General features: G+C 43.7%; 1 protein-coding gene across 2 annotated transcripts in view; it reads right to left on the bottom strand.

The window, feature by feature from the left end:
* MAML3 (mastermind like transcriptional coactivator 3) overlaps window positions 1-16,650 on the bottom strand; it is a 413,629-nt gene extending 396,979 nt beyond the window's left edge. For both annotated transcript variants that reach the window (XM_043603933.1, XM_043603943.1), the window contains exon 1: window positions 15,042-16,650. In XM_043603933.1, the coding sequence (XP_043459868.1) occupies window positions 15,042-15,512 (471 nt within the window). In that variant the 5' untranslated portion in view covers window positions 15,513-16,650. The remainder of the gene's footprint in view (window positions 1-15,041) is intronic.
* Between the last annotated feature and the right edge of the window lie 6,631 nt (window positions 16,651-23,281).

Below are 23,281 nucleotides of genomic sequence, written 5' to 3'. Positions count from 1 at the left end.
TTCAGTTTATAGGCAAATCCAAGCCTTTCAGCTCTCCCCATTCTATCCGTTGGAGCCCTCCTTCAGGTAAGAACCTCGTCACTGTTTAGAGACCTTGCTGCTGAGAGGTGACAGCAACCAAACCTAACTCGTACCAAAGACTTGACAGTGAACTGTCTAAACCTTTTCTTCATCAGTGGACTTACCCTAAAACGCCTCCTCTTTCTCTCTCATGAGCATTAAGCCAGTATACCTAAGAGGCGCCTGGGTGGCTCGGTAGGTTAAGCGTCTGACTGGTTCAGGTCACGATCTCAAGGTTCATGAGTTTAAGCCCCACATCAGGCTCTGTGCTGCTGGTACAGAGCCTGCTTGGGATTCTCTCTCTCTACCCCTTCCCTACTTGTGCTCTGTCTCTCTCGAAATAAATAAACTTAAAAAAAGAAAAAAGCCAGTATATCTAAGAACATTTGAGATAGATCCTTTTACCCCCTATATCATTTTTGCCTCCATTGTGGATGAGGGCATGATCTGGCCCAGGGAAGAAGTGCCATAGAAATAATGGCGATATTGAAGCCTTGCTTACCTCAGATGACATGAATTTTATCTTCCTCCCTTTCTGCAATAATCAATCTCTCACATTCTGTCTTCAAGTCTTCTTTTTAATCCAGAAAATAGAAAATAATGTACAATGGTAGAAATAACTTAACCCAACCCATGGTTAATCTTTGTCCTTACAGACACAGACAATTTAATTGTCCCCTTTACAAAGGATCCCCAAATTGGGAGGGGCAGGATGGACTACTAAGTCAAGTTAATGCTAAATGAGCCATGTTTCTTGAAGGCTTCCCTGAATGCATGAGCCATCAAAGTGAAAGGAAAACTATTCTTTAAGGTAAGATAGCTATTAAACAAAGGTTCCTCAAAAACAATCCACTCTCACGCTGAGAGAGAGTAAAGGTAAAGGGCACGTGAACCACATGAAATTTTAACACCCGTGGCTGAGTTGCTGTTTCTTTCTCCCATTTTATTACTCAGTATCTTGCATTTTTCCATTTAAAAAGTCTATGTTGAGAATCAAGAAAAAAAAAGATTTGTTTAAACTGTGAAAAATATTTACAATTTTAAAAAATCATAAAATAATCCACTTCTTCTTATAACCTGTGCCACCCAAACGGTTGTGAATTTTAACACTGCAGAATTTCTCATCTGGATAATTTCCCTTAAACCCAGTAACGGAATCCTTTTCTGAAGCAACACTCTTGCGTCTTCCTCTTATAGTCTCATTTTTGTAAGTCTGTCAAAGCTAATTATCTCTCTCTTCAAATTTATGGCTCTTCAGTGTATCATAAACACATATATTATGAAAAGTTGAAGAAAACAAGTGAAGTGTGCATTATAGTGTGAAGGAAAAAAACAGACATAAATAATTATTCAAAGTATCCATTCTTTGTTAATAAAGTAAAGAGAAGGGCATTAGAAAGAGTGGATGGTGGGGGTGCCTGAGTGGCTCCGCTGGTTAAGTGTAAGTCTGACTCTTGATTTCAGCTCTGGTCATGATCTCACGGTTCCTGGGTTCGAGCCCTGCTTCAGGCTCTGTGCTGACAGTGAAGAGCCAGCTTAGATTCTCTCTCTCCCTCTCTCTGCGCCTCCCCCGCTCTTGCGTGTGCATGTGTGCTCTCTCTCATTCTCTTTCTCTCAAAATAGATAAACTTTAAAAAAAGAAAGAATGGATAGAAATACCAAAGCCAGCCAATCCCCCTTTCCTCTCCCATATATGGCTGTCCCCACCCCGTGAGCCAATACCAGAAACTCCTACACCATCACTTTAGGGTAAAGAGGGAAGCAAAATTCTCAGGTTTGCAATCCTTTGACATTCCAGCCCACAGATAAACACGAAGCCTACCAAACCTGTAACACAGACAGCTTGTGGCTCCGTGAAGGAAACAAAGACACAAGATAGGATTCTCACAAGCACAGCTATCATTAAGTGCCCTTACTTGAAACTATTTCTGAGTGTTCCAATTCCATCTGAGACCACAAACTTAAAGTTAATAAAAGGCTCCTGAATGATTCATATCAATCCTTTCTACCCAAGAACAGGATCAAACACTGAAAAAGAAACCGCCCATTTGAATTTCAATGGTCTAAGGGCCAGATATCCCCATCCTCAAAGTATCAGTTTATCATACTTTGTCATCCTTAACGTTACTATTATATGTTCTTAGTTCATTGTGGGCTCTAGACATATTCCACTCTAACACATACAACCTGCCAAAGATATTTTTTTTAGTATGGTTATTTACTGTTATGACAAACAAGTTTCTTCAAATAGTCCTTGAATAGGTTCTGAGAATTAAGCAGCATGAAATCCAAACCTAAAATCATTGTTTCCATACTTCACCGAAGAAAATGAATGTGTTTTTAAAAAATGCAATAGCAGCTGCAAACCATTTAGGAATTCCTAGTTACACTGCAAAATACGCTTTCAACCATTTAGCCACAACAATTTCTAAACTGAGAAAGTTGCTTCTTTATATAAACCACCTCTGTTTACCAAACATCAGAGAGCCTCCCAGTAAAGGGCCAAGGCAGGATGTGAGTGGTGAGGGTATGCTGCAATCCTGGAGGTGCTGATCTGCACACTCTACTGTGAGGAAATACCTTAACTGATTAAAGATAAACACCACCTGCATGCTTTGCAAAGGGATCCATTGCTATAGCCACACACTCTTCTCTGGGATGGATGCAGGGAGAAAGGATGGACCGAAATACCACAGTGGATTAGAACTGGGACAATAGGAGCTCGGAACAGAAGATGGGAACAGGCAAAGGGAATGTATGTTTTACCCCCCCTGGGAACTCTGGCATTATTATCACTTAGACATTCTGAAGTTAAAAGCCAAGAATAAATGATTATATGAGTTTTATCTCTTTTCCTTTACTTAGCATCCAGAAAATTCTGTTGCACTCTGACATGTCAAATTTCTTTGCGTTAATGTGAATGTTGACCCCAGACACTCCCATTTATGAATTTATTTAACTGTCTAGTTATTGAACTCTCTTTGAAACAAACAAAATTCCAAAATAAACAAACATTTAAGTAAAAAAAAAAAACTAAAAATGTCTGAAACACATTTTGCAAGGTATTTAAAAAAAAACTACAATAATGTACGACTTGACTATAGTCATTTATTTCCTATTACAAATCACCTCTGGATTCTTTCAACGGGAAAGAAGAAAATGCTTTCCAAAGGAATTAGAAATTAGAAGTTTATTACAACAAAGCTATGATCTCAATAGCCTTTGGAAAAGTTTTTACCTAATAGTATCATCAGAAATCTATATCAGATAATAGTATCTGATATCTATCTAATTAGATCTATCTAGATAGATCTAATATCTAATATCTATCTAATTATCCAACAGTATCATCAGATATCTATGAAATAACTAATATTGAAAACATATAATCATTTACCTGTCTACAATCAATGTAGAGGTAAAAGTTACACTTCATGCAAAACTCCAGGTAGTCGTTCACCTTGTGCACAGGTGAAAGCAATCCCTGAATGAAAACACTCCAGTGCGAGAAATGAAAGAAACAGATCCAGGAACAGTCAGAAGTAAACACAAAAAAGTAAGATGACGTTCCTCAGAGGGACAGGAGACCAGCAAAACTAGACTGTCAGCAGGAAAAGTCAAAGGTTGAAATGTATTGTATGACCAGAGCAGCAACGTTAAGGAACTCCTAAGTTTATCATATTGGACAGCCTAATTAGAAGATCAGGAGCAAGATTCTTATTTTACACACAGAACTAAATCTTACGCTTTAAGATGTTGAAACAGAGGCTATCTAGCTGTCTTTAGACTGAAGCTCCCCTTCCCTAAAGTCTGCACGGAGCACACGGCTGCATTAACTTAACTTACGTGGCTGAGCTAAATGGCAGAAAAGGGCGGCTGCTAATCAACATGTACATCATAACTTGAAACAGAAGGCCTAGTTTATCAGAATCCCCTAGCAGAGAATGACCTATAAAGTTTAGGCCCCCAATCATTTACATTCCTACCCTTGGTTGGCTCCTGTGGTTCAAATAACTGCCACCAACATCTTATACAAGCTTCCAGGTCCTACTGCCACTATGGCAAAGGTGAAGCATAAAGTGGTGATAAAAAAGACGGGGAAAGGAAGGACACACAGGCCAGAAGTATACGAGGCCAAGGGACAGCAAAGTGGGGATCCTCATTATCAAACAGCAGAGCTAGGCAAGGACCAGCACCATAGGAGAGACCACGTATCTTAATTTTGGCTCCCGTTCAAACTGATCTTACAACCTAAAGGAAGAGGACTGGTCCTTGGCGGAGCCCGGTTATTTCAAAAATCCAGTTGCTCACACAACCTTTTTGAGAACAAATGCTTCGGGCAGGTAAAGGCAGAAAAGCGTTGTAGCCAAGAGCACAGATTCAGGAGCCAAACTGCTCCAGCTATGTGAAAACTCGGGCTATGAGTATGAGCATCTCTGTGTAGGGCAGCTGCTAGGCCAGAGGTGAATCAAAATGACCACGAACTCCAATGAAGGGCAGTCTTCAGGCCATTTCAGCACACGTGTATAATGAAAACTGATAGGACTTCTCACTGTCTAAACAAATCCTATCGGGTGACTGTCGAGGCAAGTCCATTTTGATGCATTTTCTACAGTTGGCCAGGTCAGCGGGTTGTTATTACCATGTTACACAGATGACTGGATTAGTCAGGGTAATTTAACCTGTGGGAAGCAGCAACTCACAGGCCTGAGATGTTTACGACCACTCAAACCTGCACCCACCGCCACCCCAGGTACTATATCACCAGCTGAAGTACATTTTACAAATAAAGCCACACAGGCCTCGTGCAACGCAAAACTCAGGAAAGGTAGAGAACGACAAACTTGTTCAAGAAAGTGAATTTCCTACTTTCACAGCATGAACAGGTACTGGCTAACTAGACTCCCACTAACTTCCTTTTCAGGACCAGAGGAAAAGAAGGCAAGTAATTCCTAGAAGATATGTTGCCAGATACACAACCTTTATAAACTAAAAGTGTTCGCCCTAGACCGAATAGCCCAACACCTGTTACTAGAGTTGACACTTTTTCTTGAAGCTGTACTTTTAAGGACACACAATGATCATCTGCTCTAAAACAGGTTATAATAAGATTCAGGTACTATATTAAACCATATTAGATTAAGAGATTTTTTTTTTGGTCAACCTTTTCTGTTTATACATATTACGTATATAGAAAGAAATCCAAATCTGTGCTACAGAAATGCTCACATATGTATAAGGAATATATGAATAAGGATGTTCACTGCAGTAACGTTTAATTGGCAGAAAATGAGAAGCTACAAGAGTGTCTTCAATAAGGGATCACTTAATAAATTATGGAACATTTATTTATGGAATGCTATGTAACAGTTAAAAAGAATGACTTTAGGATCTATGTGTAATGACTTGGGACACATCTCCAAAATACATTATGTGGAAAAAGTGAATCTCAGAACCATATGTATGATTCCATTTATGCAGAAAAAAATGCTAACATGTGATGGTGTACAATATATAGTATATATGTAAGTGAACAAAAGAAGGTCTGGAGAGATATTATAAACCATGCTAACTCCTGAGCAGGGGGAAACACTGAGGACAAGAATTAAGCCACTTTTTAATCTACTTGCTTTCATTTAGCCATTTATTCAACAAATATCTCGAGTTCTTCCTATGTACAAGTAGGTCTTTTTTGTGGCCATGAGAATATGAAGATGAATAAAGAGATAAAATCCCTGTCCTCACTACCTGGTATTTTATTTCCGTATTGTTTAAAAATTTTCTCACTTAAAAAAGAGGTCATAACCCCCTCTCCAACACGTAGACAACTGAACAACTTTTGCCGGAACATTTTCACTCGAGACAGCCCATTTCATCTTTGAACAGTTTTAATTTTCACATAATCAGGGTTTTTTTTAACACTTATTTATTTTTGAGACAGAGAGAGACAGAACATGAACGGGGGAGGGGCAGAGAGAGAGGGAGACACAGAATCTGAAACAGGCTCCAGGCTCTGAGCTGTCAGCCCAGAGCCCGACGCGGGGCTCGAACTCACCGACCGCAAGATCATGACCTGAGCTGAAGTCGGACGCCCAACCGACTGAGCCACCCAGGCGCCCCAGGTTTTTTTTTAATAGTAAACCAAACCTGGCTCCTAATAACTGCCAACCACCGATCCTAACTTTATCCCCTTTTGGCCAATAAAGAGCACATCTTGTCCTTCCTTCACTTGACAGCGCTTCAAATATTTTAAGAAAGCAATCATACCCTCTAAATCAGACCAAACACCTCCAGGTCTTCCAACTGTTCTTCACATACACGGTTTCAAGTCCTCACACCTTCCTGCCAGCTTCTTTCTAAAGGTTCTCCTCTTTATCTAATTTCCTCTAAAAGCCTGATGTCAAGCCGTGATCATGGTGCTGCCAAGTGTCACCTAGTCAAAGACGATCATCTGCCTCATTTTTAACCTTAATCTTCTTCTCCGCCACACCACCTAATAATCCTCTCCTCGCACAAAGTGATTTTATTTGAAAAATAATGAAATAAGTGTCGTTCAAGAAAACAACGCAAGAAAGCCATGGCTACAGAAAGCTGGCAAGAAGACACAAAGCATTTAGCACCCTGGGATTTTCCTAAATGTTAGTTTATTAACGACTTCCATTAACGTGGTCTCATAAAACCACAAGACCGTTTCATACGGCTAACCTGAACCATGAAACGATGCCCTGCAGGGTGCATCCAATGTGCCCCTTTCACCAAGGTACCCCCGGCGCCTAGAAATAGTGCGCAATATGCAGCAAGCAGTTGCTCAATTCCTAATCACTCGATGTCGGCTTATGCAGGAGTGAAACAAGACTCCAACCACTCAACTTTAAGTCTGCACTTGGACGGGGTGGGGGGGCAAACAACTGGGAGATAGGCAAAGAATTCATAAAAATAGGCCTAGCCTTTGTGCTGTGAAGTCTTTGCGACTCTTACATACGTATTAATTCATTGGGGCCTAACAATCACTCCATGAGGTAAAAACAAATGACTACTGTTCACCTTCTGACAGACAAGGAAGGAGACAGAGGCAGACAGTCGTGAAGTGAAAAGTCATGAAGTTAGAAGGTCGCGTGGCCGGGGCTGACAGGCAGCACAGTGGTCCTTTAACTCCTTCCAAGGGACCTTCTGCCGCACCTCCTCCTTTCTCCGCTCCTTAAGTAATAAGAGTGTGTTTGAAAAGCTGTGGGTAAAGCCACACTGTGTACTTTCAGCATCCTAGGGGAGCTCCTTATTTAAATCAGGGTTTCTCAACAGCAGCAACACTGATATTTTGGACCAGGTGTTGTGGGCACACAGTAGGTATTTAGCTTCATCCCTGGCTTCCACCCACTGGACAGTGCAAGCATCCACTCTGGTTGGGACAACCAAAAATGTCGCGCAACATTGCCAAATGTTCCTGGAGGGAGAGAGGGAGCAAAATCTCCACTGGCTGAAAACCACTGATTTAAAGGAGTCCTATAGTGGTAAATCCATTCCAGTGGCAGTAGTAATAATTTAAGAAAGCACGAAAATATTTTAGGAACGTGATTTTTCCCATATACAAACCATACTGCCATTAGCTCTTGAAAACATATGTATTTGAGTTTTCCTAAGGTCTAAAGGTTCAGAGGGGACTACTAAAAGCATACTTTACCTCTGTGAGCTCCCAAGGCACCAGGATACTGTTTACCACAAATGAGCAAAACCGATCATCTCTCTTATTTCTTCCCCTTGCTATCCATTCCAGGTGATGCCTCCAAAATCGTCATCCCTTTTCGCCTCTCCTACCTTAACACTACTTCCTTAAAGCCCTTTCCTGGGCACCAGTCCCTTTACATTCACGCTCAATCACGGAGTTGCCATCAGCATCTAACAAACAATCAAAGAAAGAAAAATAACCAACCACTGTGAGAATAAAGGGCACTGGCCGAGCTTGTCTTTTAGAGCCGTGCAATCCTTTTGAGTCAGTTATGACCCAGGTCGAATCCGCACAAACAGACCCGCAGCACTTCAGCCCTTTCCTTTGAAGGGGAAGAAGCCTCTGTCCAGACAGGAGTTTTCTGGAGGTGTCGAAAGATATCGTGAGAGGAGAGAAGAGATCTACAGTAATGTGTCCTAATAACGTCTTCACGTGCACAAGTAAACACTTACATAGTTGAAGCCTGGAGGGTCCGCCACACGAAATGACACAAGCAGATTCTACGCAACAGGATGGAGATTTAAGGAACTAGAAAGGAAATTCTGGAAGTTGTTAGTCAGAAAATTAAATGTTTCACTTAAGTTTTCCACAGTGGTTAAGTCATCGCTGAGGAGGACGAATGTTAGCTATTTGTGTTTTAAAAGAGTCTACTTTAGCTTAAAGGTCACTCCAACCAATGGGAGGTGCACTATAATTAAAAAGAAGTGTCTAAATTATTCCTAAGGAATCACTTTCTTTCTGTCAGAGGAAGTACTGCAAGCCTTTTGAGATTTTTATGAAATTCCCCCAAGAATAGTGCGCACAGCTTGCCTTGAAACTCCTGAGCCACAGTAGTAATTTCCTTTCTCTATGCGTGTGTGTATGTGGCCCTGAGGGAATGCTGTGCTTTCTTCCCCAAATGGAGTTGCTTACCCACAACTCAAAAGCTCCTCAATAACAGAACAGCCAGGTAGACTTAAGGGAGGAAAGAAAGGTGTGCTCCTTCCCTGATCCATTAAATGAAATTCTATGATCTTTAAGTATTTATTATACAGCGGGCTTTCAACTCCATCTTCTGAGTAACTTTATCCAACCTTACTTCTTTAGTTCTTTAACTTTTCTTATGTTTAAACACAAGAGTTTTTTGGGGTTTTTTCTTTTTTTGAAGTTAGGAGAATTAATCAGTTCTCAACGATAGCTGGTTTTCCAGGAGCTACATTTCCAACTCACACACACGAATAATGAATTTTTGGAATGGGTCTGTCTGAAAAGCATGCTGTATTTTTAATGAAAATTTAATTTGGGGGGTCCTAGAACTTTGGAGCAGTTATCTGTAAATCAGCCACGTTTAAAAAAACCCAAAAAAACAAAAAAACAAAACAGAAATCAGTGTCAAATTAGTTTGAAACAGCAGAAAAGTAAAGTATATTATTTTACTTAAAACATCATGAGAAGGGCATATAACTTGGCCTGAAGCTGTTGAGAAGTCACTGGTAACAAGCCTGATGCTGATTAAAATACAAGCAAACCAGTTATCCCCTTAAACCTAGCTAGAATACTGAAAAGCCTACAAAGAATATACCCAGTCTTGGATGCAAGAGGCTGATTTAGCATTTTAACTTCTGTGAAGTAGTATGGACTGTGCAGCAATACTGTTGAACAAACGAATTGAAATGTTTAAATTCAGCCTCTTCTCCATTATTTGTGCTAATGAAGAGTTAAGTGGCATACAAAATCAAATCTATAATTAATCCAAAATCATTGGCCTCCTCCCCAATAGTTTCATTAGTTATGAGTAGGAAACACCGAAATTCAATTTCTCTTATTGCTTCTTCCCACTCTTTGATAAAGGTGCAAAAGGTCAGTGAAAAGACCAAAAGGTTGGCTGCCAGAGGAGAAGGAAAAACAAAGTAAGCAGTTATAGGGTCTGAAAACTAGATAAACAGCCTCTGAGTAATAGAGTGAAGAAAATGCAAAGAGTTAAAAGGTAGATATTATAAAAATCGTAGGACTGAGTGAGTTTTAAATATGTTCCTCTTTATAAGATTTTGACGTCTGACTGACTTCACAGCTATCTATCATGAGTGATGTGGAAAAGATGACAGAATTTAGCCATCCTAAGATCAAGAACACAGTATAAGACTGTTAATTAACAAACAGAGCACTAATCACAAATAAAATTCCATAAATGGCATTACATAACATGTAAGTACTTCAAATGTGTCTAAGAATTACTATGTGATGTATAAAGTGGTTTATTATACTGGATTCCTTGTATGGAAGTAGCACTGAGAAGAGAAACAGGGAGAGAGACCCCCCCCCCCACCCCCACCACCACACACACACACCATTCTTATCCCAACCAATGGAAGAGCTCTGTCAGGACACCTCTTTAGACACAGTTGGCTATTGGTTTCATGGAGATATTTAGAAAATGACTCTACATAACTCTATTTTAATGTTTAAAATTCTCCTCTTTCTTCTTACAGAAATGTCACTAAACCAGGTTTCCTCCTATCAGGTAGCACAAACCTACAAAAATTCTAAAATTTGCTCTTACAATTCTAGTAAGTCAGGATAGAAAGTATCAAACACACTACCTCTTTGAAAACCCAGTTTTCCCTGGGAAAGAACTCAGCCCCAAGAGCGGTTGGTAGATTATGATTAATGATTAACTAAATGTGCTTCTACTTTTCTGATCTCTGGCTATCCAGTGCTAAATAAAATGCGCCACAACCAAAGAACATAAATAACATAATTAAATATGTATCGGAGCTTTAAAAAAAAAATGCTTCTTAAGAACTAAAAGACACTTGTGAAACACCGAGAAATGAAATTCCACGAAGTTTTTCACAAACTTAAGGCACACCCTTTGTGGGCTATGGAAGGCTTTTCAAGAAGCCAACTGTCAATCCTATCACCCAGGATAGCAGTTGAACAGGAGAAGCCAATGAAAAGGTTCCTAGGAAAAATTTAGAAATGGTTTGGCATTACAAGCCTGCCAAATAATTTACCTTCAATTTACCTGCCAGTAATTTACCTTCAACAGGATATTCAACAGGATAAGAAATGGGAAACCGGGTTCATTTATAAGGAAGTTTAGCACTGGACTAGTATGTTGACATTTCCTGGATCTGTTCCCAAAATGGATAAGAACATTTTGGATATGTTGCAGTTTTCTCCAATACTCAGTAATTAATAAGTTTATTATCAACTGAATTTTATGTGATAAACTCTTCAGAGTGAGAACCACACAGAGCTATGCAGTCTGGAAACTGTGTATAAATTACGCACACTCTGAAAGTTATAATGGTGCTAACAGAGTGAAAAGGTCACGAAAACACTGGACTTATCCAGGTCAAGTAAGGCTACCACCATTTTGAAATTCTGAAGACTGCGCTTGTCAGGCTTTTCGGTTGTGCCTGAACGATTACACCTTTGTCAAGTCAGTCTCTCTTTGACTTGAAAATGAATTTGTCAACGGGAATTTACTTTAAAATTTTAACCTGGCCTTCAATTCCAAATACAAAGAATGAAAAATGTCTCTTGTTATCACAAGTAATTAAAACTATTTTAGGAAAAGATCGCTTTTCAACTGAGACTCTCCTGAATATACAAAAAAGTGCAAGTGTGTTGGGGGGGGGGGGGGTTGCGTGGTTAAGGGTCATTTGACTACTTGTCCAGAAACTACCTTTCACCAGAGGTACTGCAGCTTCAAACCCAAGCCTTTTTGAACTCACTGCTCTCTTAACGGGGCTATTAGGGACCCACACAAAACCCAGGCTCCTTCCAGCAGCCTGGAACCATGGAAGATTTCTATTTCACCTCGCCCACCCTTTTTGTTTGCTTGTTTGTTTTTTTTTATTCACGTCTGTGCTTGTAAATATGTAAGGAAACAAATCAAAAGAGGGAAAGAACTGATTAGACTGACTTCTCAACCCAAACCAGGCAGAAAGAGAACTAATCGATATTTAGTACTTTGGACATATTGGCCCTAAGAAGGGAAACAATAGCAATAAAACAGAAAAGAATCCTATTCGTCTTTATTTTTATCATCACCATTATTATTATTTGGCTCTGGTTGATTATTGCTCTTCTTTAGGGTTTTTCAGATAGCCCAATCTGAGGACTAAATATAATTGTTCTGTGGCCCAAGCAGAGCCCAACTATAATCCAGTAGCCAATCAAGAAAATGAAGATCAAGATTTTCTTTGCGACCTCTGCTTTCAAGATTTTATCTCATACACAGGCTAAGTTAAGGTAGCCTTTCATTTCAAGGGCTAATATGAATTTTTAAATTAATTATTTTTAAAGAAAAAAATAGCTTATAGAAGAGGATAACATTATCTTCTTTCCTTCTTCGTGGTACACAGGATTTACAAGCAACTCTTTGCTTAAGATTTAAGGCTGTTTATTTTCATTACTCTCATCACACATACTTCCCACTGATATATGTGAAATACAGTTGAAGCTAGAATATATCCCTGTTCCATACACAACCTTGGCGTTTACATCAATCTAATCAACGGGCTAAATTATTGTCAAAAAATTGACAGAAAAATGCTATTTTTCAGGCAATTTTTCAAGTCTGTTGTTAACTTGCTAAACTGGGATTCACTATGCTACTTATAGTTCAGGTCTGCTCCATTCAAGTAAGATTGTCTTTGCATTTTCAAAAGTAAGCTCTGGCTTGGGCTTTCTACCTTCTTCCAGGTAACGTCAGAATCCAGGACTCGCTTCCACCTGCGTCTGTGTTATAAGCCAGGCGCGCGCACCCAGAGTCCTCCCTCTACCCGTCCGCAGGCCCAGACGGCACCCTCCGGAGAACCTAACCCAAACACGAAAACTTTCCGGCCGCTTACTCCACTGTGCTCGCCAGTGATCAAAGGCGACCGGGCACCAGGAAGGGCACTGGCTTTTGTTCCAGCGTTGCCCAGCAGGCGAGGTAACGCCACAGCAGTCCTCCCCCGAAAGGTGGGGAGAAATTCCCTGGAACTGAGATTTTGGAGCCTCACGAAAAAGCAGCCGATTTTTACGCAATCCTTGCGTGTGGGGTGTACAAACACGTGAAAAGAGGGCGTGGAGCAGGCAGGGATGAAATTCTCAGTGCCTTTCAAATTCTACTTCAGTCTTAGGTTCACAAAGTGAGTCTCCCCATAGGTGGAAGTGCGCGAGGGTGGCGGGGAGGGGGAGACCACGCGGACTGGAAGAGAAATAGGTACGAAAAGGGCACGCGAGATACAGTCTAGATGCAGGTCCAGCCCCGCCTCCGGGTACAATCAGAAAAGCTACAGTGTGTCAGTGGCTTTCGGCTTCCTGTTTGTAAAGCCAGAACCTCCCTCCCTGACTTCGGTGACAGACGTTCTTCCTCAAAACAGAGTCCGCCTCTTCTTCGCGCTCCGGCTGGAGCGGGGGCAGGAGGAGTGTGGGGCGAACGCAGCGCGGGCAGCCGCGGCGGAGGGGGCAGGGCCGCGGGGCGCAGCGCCCCTCCCAACCGGGCGGCCTCCAGGGCAGAGCTGGGCCGCCAGGCGGACAAAGCGCCTCCCGCTCCCTCCCCCACGACCGCGCACCGAGAGGGAGGGGGAAGGCGGGATGTGGGAGGTGGAAGAGGAGGGGGTGGAGGGAAGGTGCAGCCGGCGGGACTGGGCTGGATCGCGCCGAGGAGGGTGGGGAGGAGGAGGGGCTGGGCGGCCTCGGAGAACTGGGAGGAGGGAAGGATTCTTGAAGCCCAAGATAAACAAATTGTTCCTCTTCACGTGCGGGGTGGGGGGAGGTGGAGAGGGTGGGGAGCGAGCGCTGAGGCCTCTCCTCTTCCCCTCCCCCCAGCCGGCTCTTTGTCAAGGAGCGCCGGCCGGAGTGCCGGGCGAAAGCCGGAGGAGGCACCGACACCACCGGGGGCGCCCAGGGCTCCCAGACCCGGGATGTGCGCGGTGTATAAACCGCACACGGAGGGGGACGCCCACACCGGGCCCTGCGCTGCGGATTGAGGTGCAGTCGGCCAGGGAAACCCGCGACAGCGCGCGGCCGCGCCGCGCTCCTGGATTCCCACAGCCGGGCGCACCCCGCACACGCGCGCAGCCTGGAGCCAGGCGGCGCGGTGGGGGAGGGGGCTGCAGACACCTTTCCCAAGCTTCCGGCCTCCCCCCCCCCCCCCAACACACACCCAGAAAGGAAAGCAAAAGAGCAGGAGAGAGAAGATAAGAGAAAGGATTCTACCCTCAGGGTTAGGGGGTGGGAACTGCCCCTTCCTCCCAGGGAAGTTAAGCCATTGGCTGCTCCTCTACCTCGAACCCACCCACCCAGCCATTTAAGCTTCTTTCACCTCCCTGCTACCTTCCACTTCTCCCGGCTTTATTACACTATCCTGTAAAGTTGGCGGGGAGCGATGTGGAGGTTGAAGCTAGCAAGCTCCGTGCGAGCAAGTTTAAGAGGAGGAGGAGAAAGAATCCCCAGTGGAGCTGGCGTGGCCCGGACCCTGGGCGCAGGCCGAGGGCGTAGCTCTCCCCTGATCCCCACGCCCGGCCGCTCCCCCCCCCACCCCCCCGGACCCTCGCGGCCGCTCCACCTGCCGGGCCAGCCTCGGGGCTGGAGCGGCGAGAGAGCGCACCCGCTCCCCGCATCCGCGCGCGCTCCCGTCAACGCGCGCGCGCAGCCACCCTCGCTCGCTTCTCATCCACTTCAAAGTTCATTCACAAAACTCTCAGACTTTCTCAGCCCAAAGGGGGTTAGCTAGGGAGAAGAGGCGAGAGACTCTCCCTTCCCCTTCCTCCCCCCAGGGGTTGAGGGCCTGGTGCCCGCCCAGAATCGGCAACTGCATCAATTTCTCTCTGCACCCGGCGGTTGTGCTGAGAGGGGTGGGTGAAGGGGGGGGGGGGGCTGGTCTGGAGAAGCGAAGCGGCACGGCGAGGGGTGGGGTGGGGAGTCGTGAAGAGGAGGAGCGAGGTTTCAACTCTGGGTTCACTCTCTTTCAAATCGGTATCTAAGAAAGGGAGAGGGGGGGAAACTTTTCCAGTGCCTCACTCCGACGCTTCAGGCTCCCTCCGCCCCTCGCAGTCGTGACTGGCTTCTCCCCTCTCGCCCCCTCTTCCCCAAATCTGACAACCCTGACAGATTAACAGGTAGCGACGACGACAGCTTTTTCCTCAGAAAAGTTGATGTTAACCCTTCGGTTTCAGCCCACCTCGCCACCGTGCAAATCAAACACCCGTCCCCCCATGTAAGAAGCTCCACGCCCCCCCCCCACGCGCGCGCCCCACGCCTGCTGCCAGTGCGCCCTCACCATGATCAGCGTGTGGTTCCTCTGCTCCGCCGAGGCAGCCTCCGCATCTTGCTGGGGTTTGCTCTGGTGCTGCTGCTTGCCCGTGCCGGCGCCGGATTTCTTGGCTCTCTGCTCCAGGGTCCGCTGATAGAGGCTCACAGTGTCCCGGCGCTCCAGCTCCAGCTGCTCCACCTGAGCCTGCTGATACCTGTTCTCGCAGTTGACGTGGTGCCGCCGGCAGCCCTCGATGCGCTGGCGGAGCCGCTCCACCACGGTGCTGTGCTTAGGGACGGCCGCTGAGCCGCCGCCGGGACCCCCGGAGCCGCCGCCGCCGCAGCCGGCAGCGGGGTGATTGCTACTCGGAGCAGCGGGAGTACTATTGGGAGTATTATTCACACCGATCCCGGCCCCGCCGAGGCTGCTGTTCAGGCTACTGTTGATGCAAATACTACTGCCATTCGCGGCAGCAGCGGGGGCTGCGAAATCCCCCATCCTGCTCCCCGGGCACACTATTTTGGAAGAACTTTTTTTTATCCACCCCCCTATCAGCCTCCTCCTTGGGTCCAAGAATTAAAATAGTTTAAGTGGAACGCGGGGGAGACGCAAGCACATGGATGGAAACAGCGATCTCGACGGGGCGAAAAAAAGGGGGAGAGATTTTGGGGTAGGTTTTTTTTTGTTTCCTTTTTTTAAACTGTAAAGCTCGAGGGGGAAAAAAGAAGGGGGGGTGTTATCAGAATACCATCAGACACCTATCAACAAAAAGAATCACAACAAACTGAGCCAGCAGCAAATCGGGTTGCAACTCAAGGGGAGATCCGCTCCTCTCCTGCCTTCTTTTTATAATCCATTATTTTCTAATAAATTCCAGGAGATTTCCGGTGGTTGGCAAGCATTTTCTCCCTACGTACCGAAAAATACACCCCATGTACACACACAAGCATATGCCTCCAGTGCGGACACGCGCGACACACACTCACTCCACACCGCATCGGAAAACGGCAAGCTTGCTTATTGCAATTTCCTTCCACAAAAAAGTTTTGGTGTTTATGCCGCCCCGTGTTCTCAAAGTACTTTGGCTGCTCAGTTGCATTTCACAGGAACCTAGATATCGAATCCTCGGGCTGGGGGAAGTAAACACATGGACAGTCCGAGGCGACTGCAAAAGTAGATCGGTGAAGTCCTTTGCAAAACGCCGCGCGGAGAGCAGCCCCTAACGCTCGGCTGGGCTGCCGCTGCCGCCGCTGCTCCTGCCACCATCACAATGATCAACTGCTCGCCGCCGCCGCCGCCGCCGCCGCCTCCTCCTCCTCCTCTCGCTCCTCCACCTCCTCCTCCTCCTCCATGCCAGCGGAGTGATATCAGGACGCGCGAGCTCAGTAAACACGGCAGCGGCGGCGGCTGGAGGCCGTGAGACAAGCCGGGGGACACGGCGCAAAACCCGGCCCGGACTCACCCGGCAGGAGCGGGCGCCGCACGCACCGGCACCCGGCTCCCGCCTCCCTCGCCTCGCCCTCCCCGCCTCTCCACGCCCCCAACCTCACTACTACCCTGACTGGAAGCTGAGCTGCCGGAAAGAGAGGAAGAAAAGATTCTGGGGGATCTCGGGAATGAATCAACTTTTGACCTGTGTGTGTGTGTGTGTGTGTGTGTGTGTGTGTGTGTGTGTACACGCGCGCGCACGTGTGTGTGTGCGCGCGCGCGAAGATGGCCGCGTGGACGCGCCTGGCTGGATTTCCTTATTCCAAGCGAGATATCATGCAAGCCCAAGTTGTTGTTATACATTTATGCATTATATTGCAGAACTGTGCATGACCAGGCAGAAACATTGAAGCTTCACAGCAGTTGTCTGTCATTCCTACCCATGTGGAAAGAAAAAGGCAAATGAGTGACTCGTTTTTAAAACCCAGGTAATAAGTCCTTGCTTGTAACAACCCTGCTTAGGGACACTTGTTCAAACTCTAAGCCAATCTTAACACACAAATGCCGAATTCTGAACAAAAAGAAATAGGCACAAAAAACCTTGGAATTTTATTTAATTCTCTGTACATGATTGTTGTTATTAAGGCAATTATTGTTTTAGTTACCCTTGGAAAAAAATTAAAATAAAGCAAGCAGGGACTTGGAGGTGAGACTAACAGTACATTTTAACAGACTGTTTTGAACACTAGGTGCTAATGACAGCAGTAATTAAGGGTCCTTCGTAAATCAAGTGGAAAGATTGCGGATTTCATGGACTAGAACTATAGGAAAAACACAGCATTTCACAGTTTGTCATGACCAAAACAAAAACAAGCAAAAATAACAGCCTTACCTTATTGCTAGATATATTTCTTTCTGTTTAAACGAATGTACAATAACTATAATTAAAATGGAATAACTACCACAGAAAGCAATCTAAACTTTCCTTTGTCTTTCCAGCTATTGAATATTAAAAAAAAAAACACTAAGGATCAAACATAATATCCTTGAATCTGAACTTAAGTAAATGCATATACATAATTTAAAAAAAAATTTTAATGGAGAAACAGCATTTCTGTGATCATCGGTATTACAAAATCTTGATTGTGAGCTATTAATAATAAGGCATTTTGTATTATCTCAATAAATCTTATAGAATTAGTTTTTAGGGTAAAAATACACCCCAGTTTTCTAAAATAGCCAGGAATAAAAGAACTTTGGATCTCATGCATTAGTCATGAGATCTGATTTAAACCATCTTCATTTCTTGGCATTGCAGATTAGCATAGGATGCTATTTCTAACCTCATAATGTCAGCAATAAGAAGCTATATTTTTCTTCAATTAATCAGGCCTATATGGTAAACTATATCTTTAACATCCACTGGATTATATGGTAAAATGGGCAGCAAAATATTGATTAATGTGGTGTGAGATTACCTCTAAGTAGCGAAACCAAGGTGAGAGCGTATCTTTCATTGAAGCTCAGAGGGCTACTTAGTAAATATACAATTCTCTGTATAGAAACTGCCCCTCCTTCAAGTCTGTTAGAAAATTTAACGAATTAGTTCTATAGCAAAAAGTCAGTTCAGGTTCTAACAACATAGAGAAAATTATAAGAAAACGACATCACAAAGTGGCCTTTGTCTTTTTCACATATTAACTATATAGTATCTCTATTAATTCAGGAAACACATGGCCTCGCTGCAGAGAGGAAGCTATGACTCTGCATTCACGCTATCTCTCTTCACTATACTTCAATTCTCATTCTTTCTCCTACCCCAAGCACCTACATCGCCCATAAAAGACTGCAGTGTGATTTACAGAGGCAGCAAGTTTGAGGGTCTTGAGTACTGTGTCTTCGTTTTTGAAACCTGTGTTATAATTCTAGCTTTTCCTGTGACTCTGAATTTTTCACTGAGAATTTGTCAATTTCGAAAAAAAATGATGGCAATAGCAGCAATATGCATTCCTATCAAGCTGTTTACCTCTCCAATCACGAAGGGAAACCAAAAATACACAAGAATTTGCATCCTTCCCTTTGAGGGACCAACAGGTGGAGGAGCACACTTTGTGGCTTTACCCCAGAGTTCCCCAATGACAAATGGAGCTATTCTTGCACAACTACAGCATAGTTTGCTGTTTGAGTTCAGTGCATGAGTGGACTATACAAAAAAGAAAGATTGACTCCTCACGGTTGCATGTACACACACACACACACACACACACACACACACACACACACACTGGCACCCATCTTTCATCTCATCAAGATGGTGAGCCACAAGCTTCAAGACCAAAATGTAGGGACAGGAAAGACTGTGAAGTTGGGTAATAGGCAATATGGGGGAAGAGTCTTTGAGGAAATTGACCTGGGCAGTACTCCACTGTGACATACTTGAGGTAGAAACCCCATCCTAATTGTGCAGGCTGATTAGATGAAAGGAGCAGGAAGTGAACGAGGCTTGAGTCTTGAGCAACATAGCCAAGTCATCCTGAATTAGAGATGTTAATCTACTCCCATGACAGAAGAAACAGAAGCTTTTATACGGGCTGCTTCTGGACTCTTGTGATACACTCCCATAAGGTTGCCAGCTTTGTTGGTCACCATCCTAAAGAACTCCTTGGAAGTCATAGAGAAGTCCAAGTTCTGGAGAAGCTATTTTAGTCCCTTTTCCCTACCAAGCACTCTGATAGCATGGCCATCTTTATCTCTCCTTTGAGCCTGCTATGAAGCAAAACTTCGAGATGGGAGCTATGGACACATCCTCAATGCTGTTGCTGTAGAATAGCAAAGAAATCTGAGATGCCATAGCAATGATGAGAAAGAAATTATGTGGCTGCCTCCCCAGACTTTGATGATATCTCTCTGGATACCAAAAAGAAGAGCATGATGAATAAGTACCTGGACCAGGTTGTCCTGAGGCTCTGGCTCTGAGCCAAAGCTGGCAGTTCTAAGGAATTGAACCAGACTCACTTTTCTTTAAGCCAACTCTGCATCATCCTCCCATGTCCATCTAATAGGGCCCAGTGTCCCGGTGTCAAAAAAAGAGGTCTTTGTATAGAAACTCCAGTATACGTGCCACTAGTGCTTCCCTGTTAATGCGGATCAATAGAACAGTTTCATCATTGTGCCATAAAAGAATACTTGGTGACCAAGGTAGAGTAGGAACTCTCTGCTGCCCGTCTATGGGTGAGCAAACCTTTGTATATGCCCACACGATGGGCCCTGATGGTCCTGAATTACTAGCAGCAGTGGGGGGTGCCATCAATTGTCTAGCAAGAGCTATCGTCTCACTAGTTTCACAGATATAGTTTTGGTCTTCTGTGTGCCAGGTACCTGTATTAGGCCCTGGCACTGGCAATACGGCATGGCAGTGGAGGGCACAAATGAACCTCAGTGATGGGCAACTAGCCTCAGAGCAGTGGAGGCAGTGATGGGACTCATATGAGGTGGGTATGGGAACACATAAAAGAGGCTTTGAGTGCAGGTGTGGGGATCTAAAAAGGCTTCCCCAGAACTTACTCCAAAAACTGGGTGGAAGTAAGCCAAGCAAAAGTTGGGGGTGGAGGTATGCAGTGGGGAGCTAGGAGACAGCTCGAGCAAGGCCCAGCTCCATTTCAGCAAATCCGCCAGTCGTTCTCTCCCCGGAGCATGAATGTGGGAGGATGTACTGAAAAATGAGACCAAGGCTGGGGAGGTCGGCAGGATCCAGGTTGTACGAGGCCATCCAGAAGTTTAGACCGTATTTCTGCAACAGTGCTGCCATTGAAAGAATTAAAGTTGATTCACTTTTTACTCTGGCAATGCAGTGGATGTATTAATATAGCGTTTTCTAGAGTATGTTCTGAAGAACCTGGTCCTGTAAGATGTTTCACCAGAAAGGCTTCTAGAGCCAAGAAAGTTTAGGAGATGATTGCTACCACATCTCTCTCAAAGATTCATGACCACATTGAAGGCAGCAAAGCATATTTAGTTAGCTGTGTTTAACCTAGTAATGCCCAAATCCTGTTATGTCCCACAGAATGAAACATATTAGAGAGAGCTCTGTGTAGGAGAGAGTAAAAATCAAAGACAGTTCTAAACCCACTTAAGTTCACGATGATTACCTGGGCAGGCAGCCTCTGACAAATACTGAACTCCCTTTACCATCTGCTCTGTCAGAATCACTAGCACCCAAGGCTCAAGGCCCTTCCCTAACCTTAACTGGGTGTGTTGAGTTCTGACCTTTGAGTAATGGGAAAGTAGCAACACAAAGGCACAAATCCTAGAAGGATGAATTTGACTAACCTTTCTCTGCATTACCACTTTGAGCATGTTATATTAATATCTATCTATCTATAATAAAACTTCCTTATTGGGGGAAAGGTTGGCTTTATGTTTTTAATTTATTTAAAAAATTTTTTAATGTTTATTTATTTTTGAGAGAGAGACAGAGCGTGAGAGGTGGAGGGGGAGGGAGAAAAGGAGACACAGAACTCGACGCAGGGCTCGAACTCACGAGCTATGAGATTATGACTTGAGCCTAGTCGGAGGCTTAACTGACTCAGCCCCCCAGGCGACCCTAAGGTCAGCTTTATTTAACTGAAAATCGTAATTATGGAATATCTTTAAAGATATAGAGTTTCATTATTTTTGAAGCATGTGCTCTGTCTAGCCTAACAATTATTGGCCTCTTAGAGTTATTTTAATGATCTCCTTCTACCTAGTAAAACCAGTTGTATGTAGGTGACATCCCCCATGGACTAGGGGTGTTTCAAAGTGTGTTTCCTTAAGCATTTAAATATTTCAAGCAAGACCATGTTTACATGATTAATTTTCACTTTTTATTAAGAAAGGGTTTACTAAGCTCTAGACCATGTCATAAATTTTGAGAGGAATATGAATTAATGGGGTTTAATTTTCTTATTCATGTATTTTAGTATGTGTATAATAGTTTTATGGCTATTAGGAGAAAGGTTATCTAAAGTCCATGGCAGACAAAATTTTTAAAAACCCTTTCATTCTGCTTCACTCTAATCTCAGCGCTAAATAATTTGATATAATAAGGCATCTGTCTTGAACAAGGTCTGGCTTCCATGAAAGATGTTGAAGACTTTTGAAATTAGGGGAAATATTTATAAAATCTTTTATTTATTGAAAGCCCATCAGCAGAAAAACTGTTAGAAACAGTTTAGAACAGTTTAAGTAATTGTTTAGAAACAATTATTTAACAAATAATCAAAGAACTTAATAATGTACTTTCTTGTAAGCATTTGCTGGTAATCAGCAATAGCAAAGGATATCATTTTAATGGTCAACATTCATTGAAAACTGACTCTATTCTAGGTTCTCTTACTTTCCCTCACTTCATTAGGGAAGAAACTGAGGCACAGAAAGCTTAAGGAACTTTCCCCAAACTAATCTCCAAAGATTAAAGGTGGCCAAGTGTGAGTTCATACCCGGACAGTCTAATCCCAGAGCACATACTTTCGAAGGAACACAACGTGGAAATAGGTTGCCCAGGTTCCTTCAAATATTAAGGTTCTACATTTCTATGAAACTAAAATTACTGTGTTTTACCCCAATAACACTTTAGCAGAGGCCTGTTGCTGCAGTTTCGAAGGCACTCAATTCAGGAGCCCTTCTTCCAGAAAGCTGCCTTTGCCCATTGCTCCTTCAGCCCCTGTTCTGGGTTAGTCACTTCCTCAATGTTCTGAGAATCATGAGCGTTGCCCTGTCTTGACACTTACATGATCACGTGGTACTAATAACTGTCCATTCACTTGTTTATCTCTCACTTGTGTTTTCTTGGTCTTTGGACCTAGCACAGAGCCTGGCTGGGACAGAGCTCTGTAACAGTGTTTGGGGAGTGAGTGTTTGGGAAAGAGTGAACCGTCCACAATTTACCAAACTTACACAATTGGAAAGGGAGTTGTGACCAGTCCTGAACATTTGTCCTGGAGGAAAGGAATACTGTGCTTCTATTTTGTAGGAGCCATTTGGATGCAATATAAGAAAATCATAGTGTGATGTGATCTATTTTTCAAAATGCTGTTTCTCAGGAGTTAGAGGTATTCTATAAGTTGGCTTAGAGAGGTGCAGTGGTGGAAGAGAGTCAGATAAGAATCGAGCCAGCCTCTGACAGATCCTCTCATTGCACTCTACTGTCATCATGACACAAGGGGAAGGGGCTCACATTAATTGTACACCCATGGCCATATGTCAGATATTAGGTCAGGCTTTTTCCAACACTAACGAGCTTAATAATCCCAGCACCTCTAGGAGGTCTATAAAGCAGAGTGGGCCCAAATGCACCTGTAACATGAATTCAACTATATACTCTCAGTTGTGTGTGTGTGTGTGTGTGTGTGTGTGTGTGTGTGAACAGCTACTTCATCTGTACTGAAAAATAAACAGTGGAGGAGAAGGGGACGATTTTGGAGTTGCTGAGAGTTGGTAGAGGAACGTACCAAACCACGCGTACTTATTTTACTTCATGGATAATGTAAGGGTTTTAAGGTAATTGCAACTACATGCCTGAGAAAAATGCAACTTCCCCGTATTATGACTCCCATTTTTTGGATGAGAAAATGAAGTCTTAAAGAGTTTACATAACTAGGATTCAAATCAGCTCCAAAGGCCCCATCTTATGCACCTGTCTGGTTTCACCTTTGTGCTGTTTTGTTGTTGTTCTATAGGGCTTGTAGCCATTCTGTCGCTGCTCTTGTCATCCATTCAGCAAATATTTATTAACTATTGGCAGATCCTGTGTTAGATGCAAGGGGTGCATTCTTGAACAGAAACATTTTCCTCTCCAA

Source organism: Prionailurus bengalensis, chromosome B1, assembly GCF_016509475.1.
Source record: "Prionailurus bengalensis isolate Pbe53 chromosome B1, Fcat_Pben_1.1_paternal_pri, whole genome shotgun sequence".
Taxonomy (NCBI): domain Eukaryota; kingdom Metazoa; phylum Chordata; class Mammalia; order Carnivora; family Felidae; genus Prionailurus; species Prionailurus bengalensis.
The sequence above is the reverse complement of the archived record's forward strand: the minus strand, read 5'-3'. Positions and strand labels throughout refer to the sequence as shown.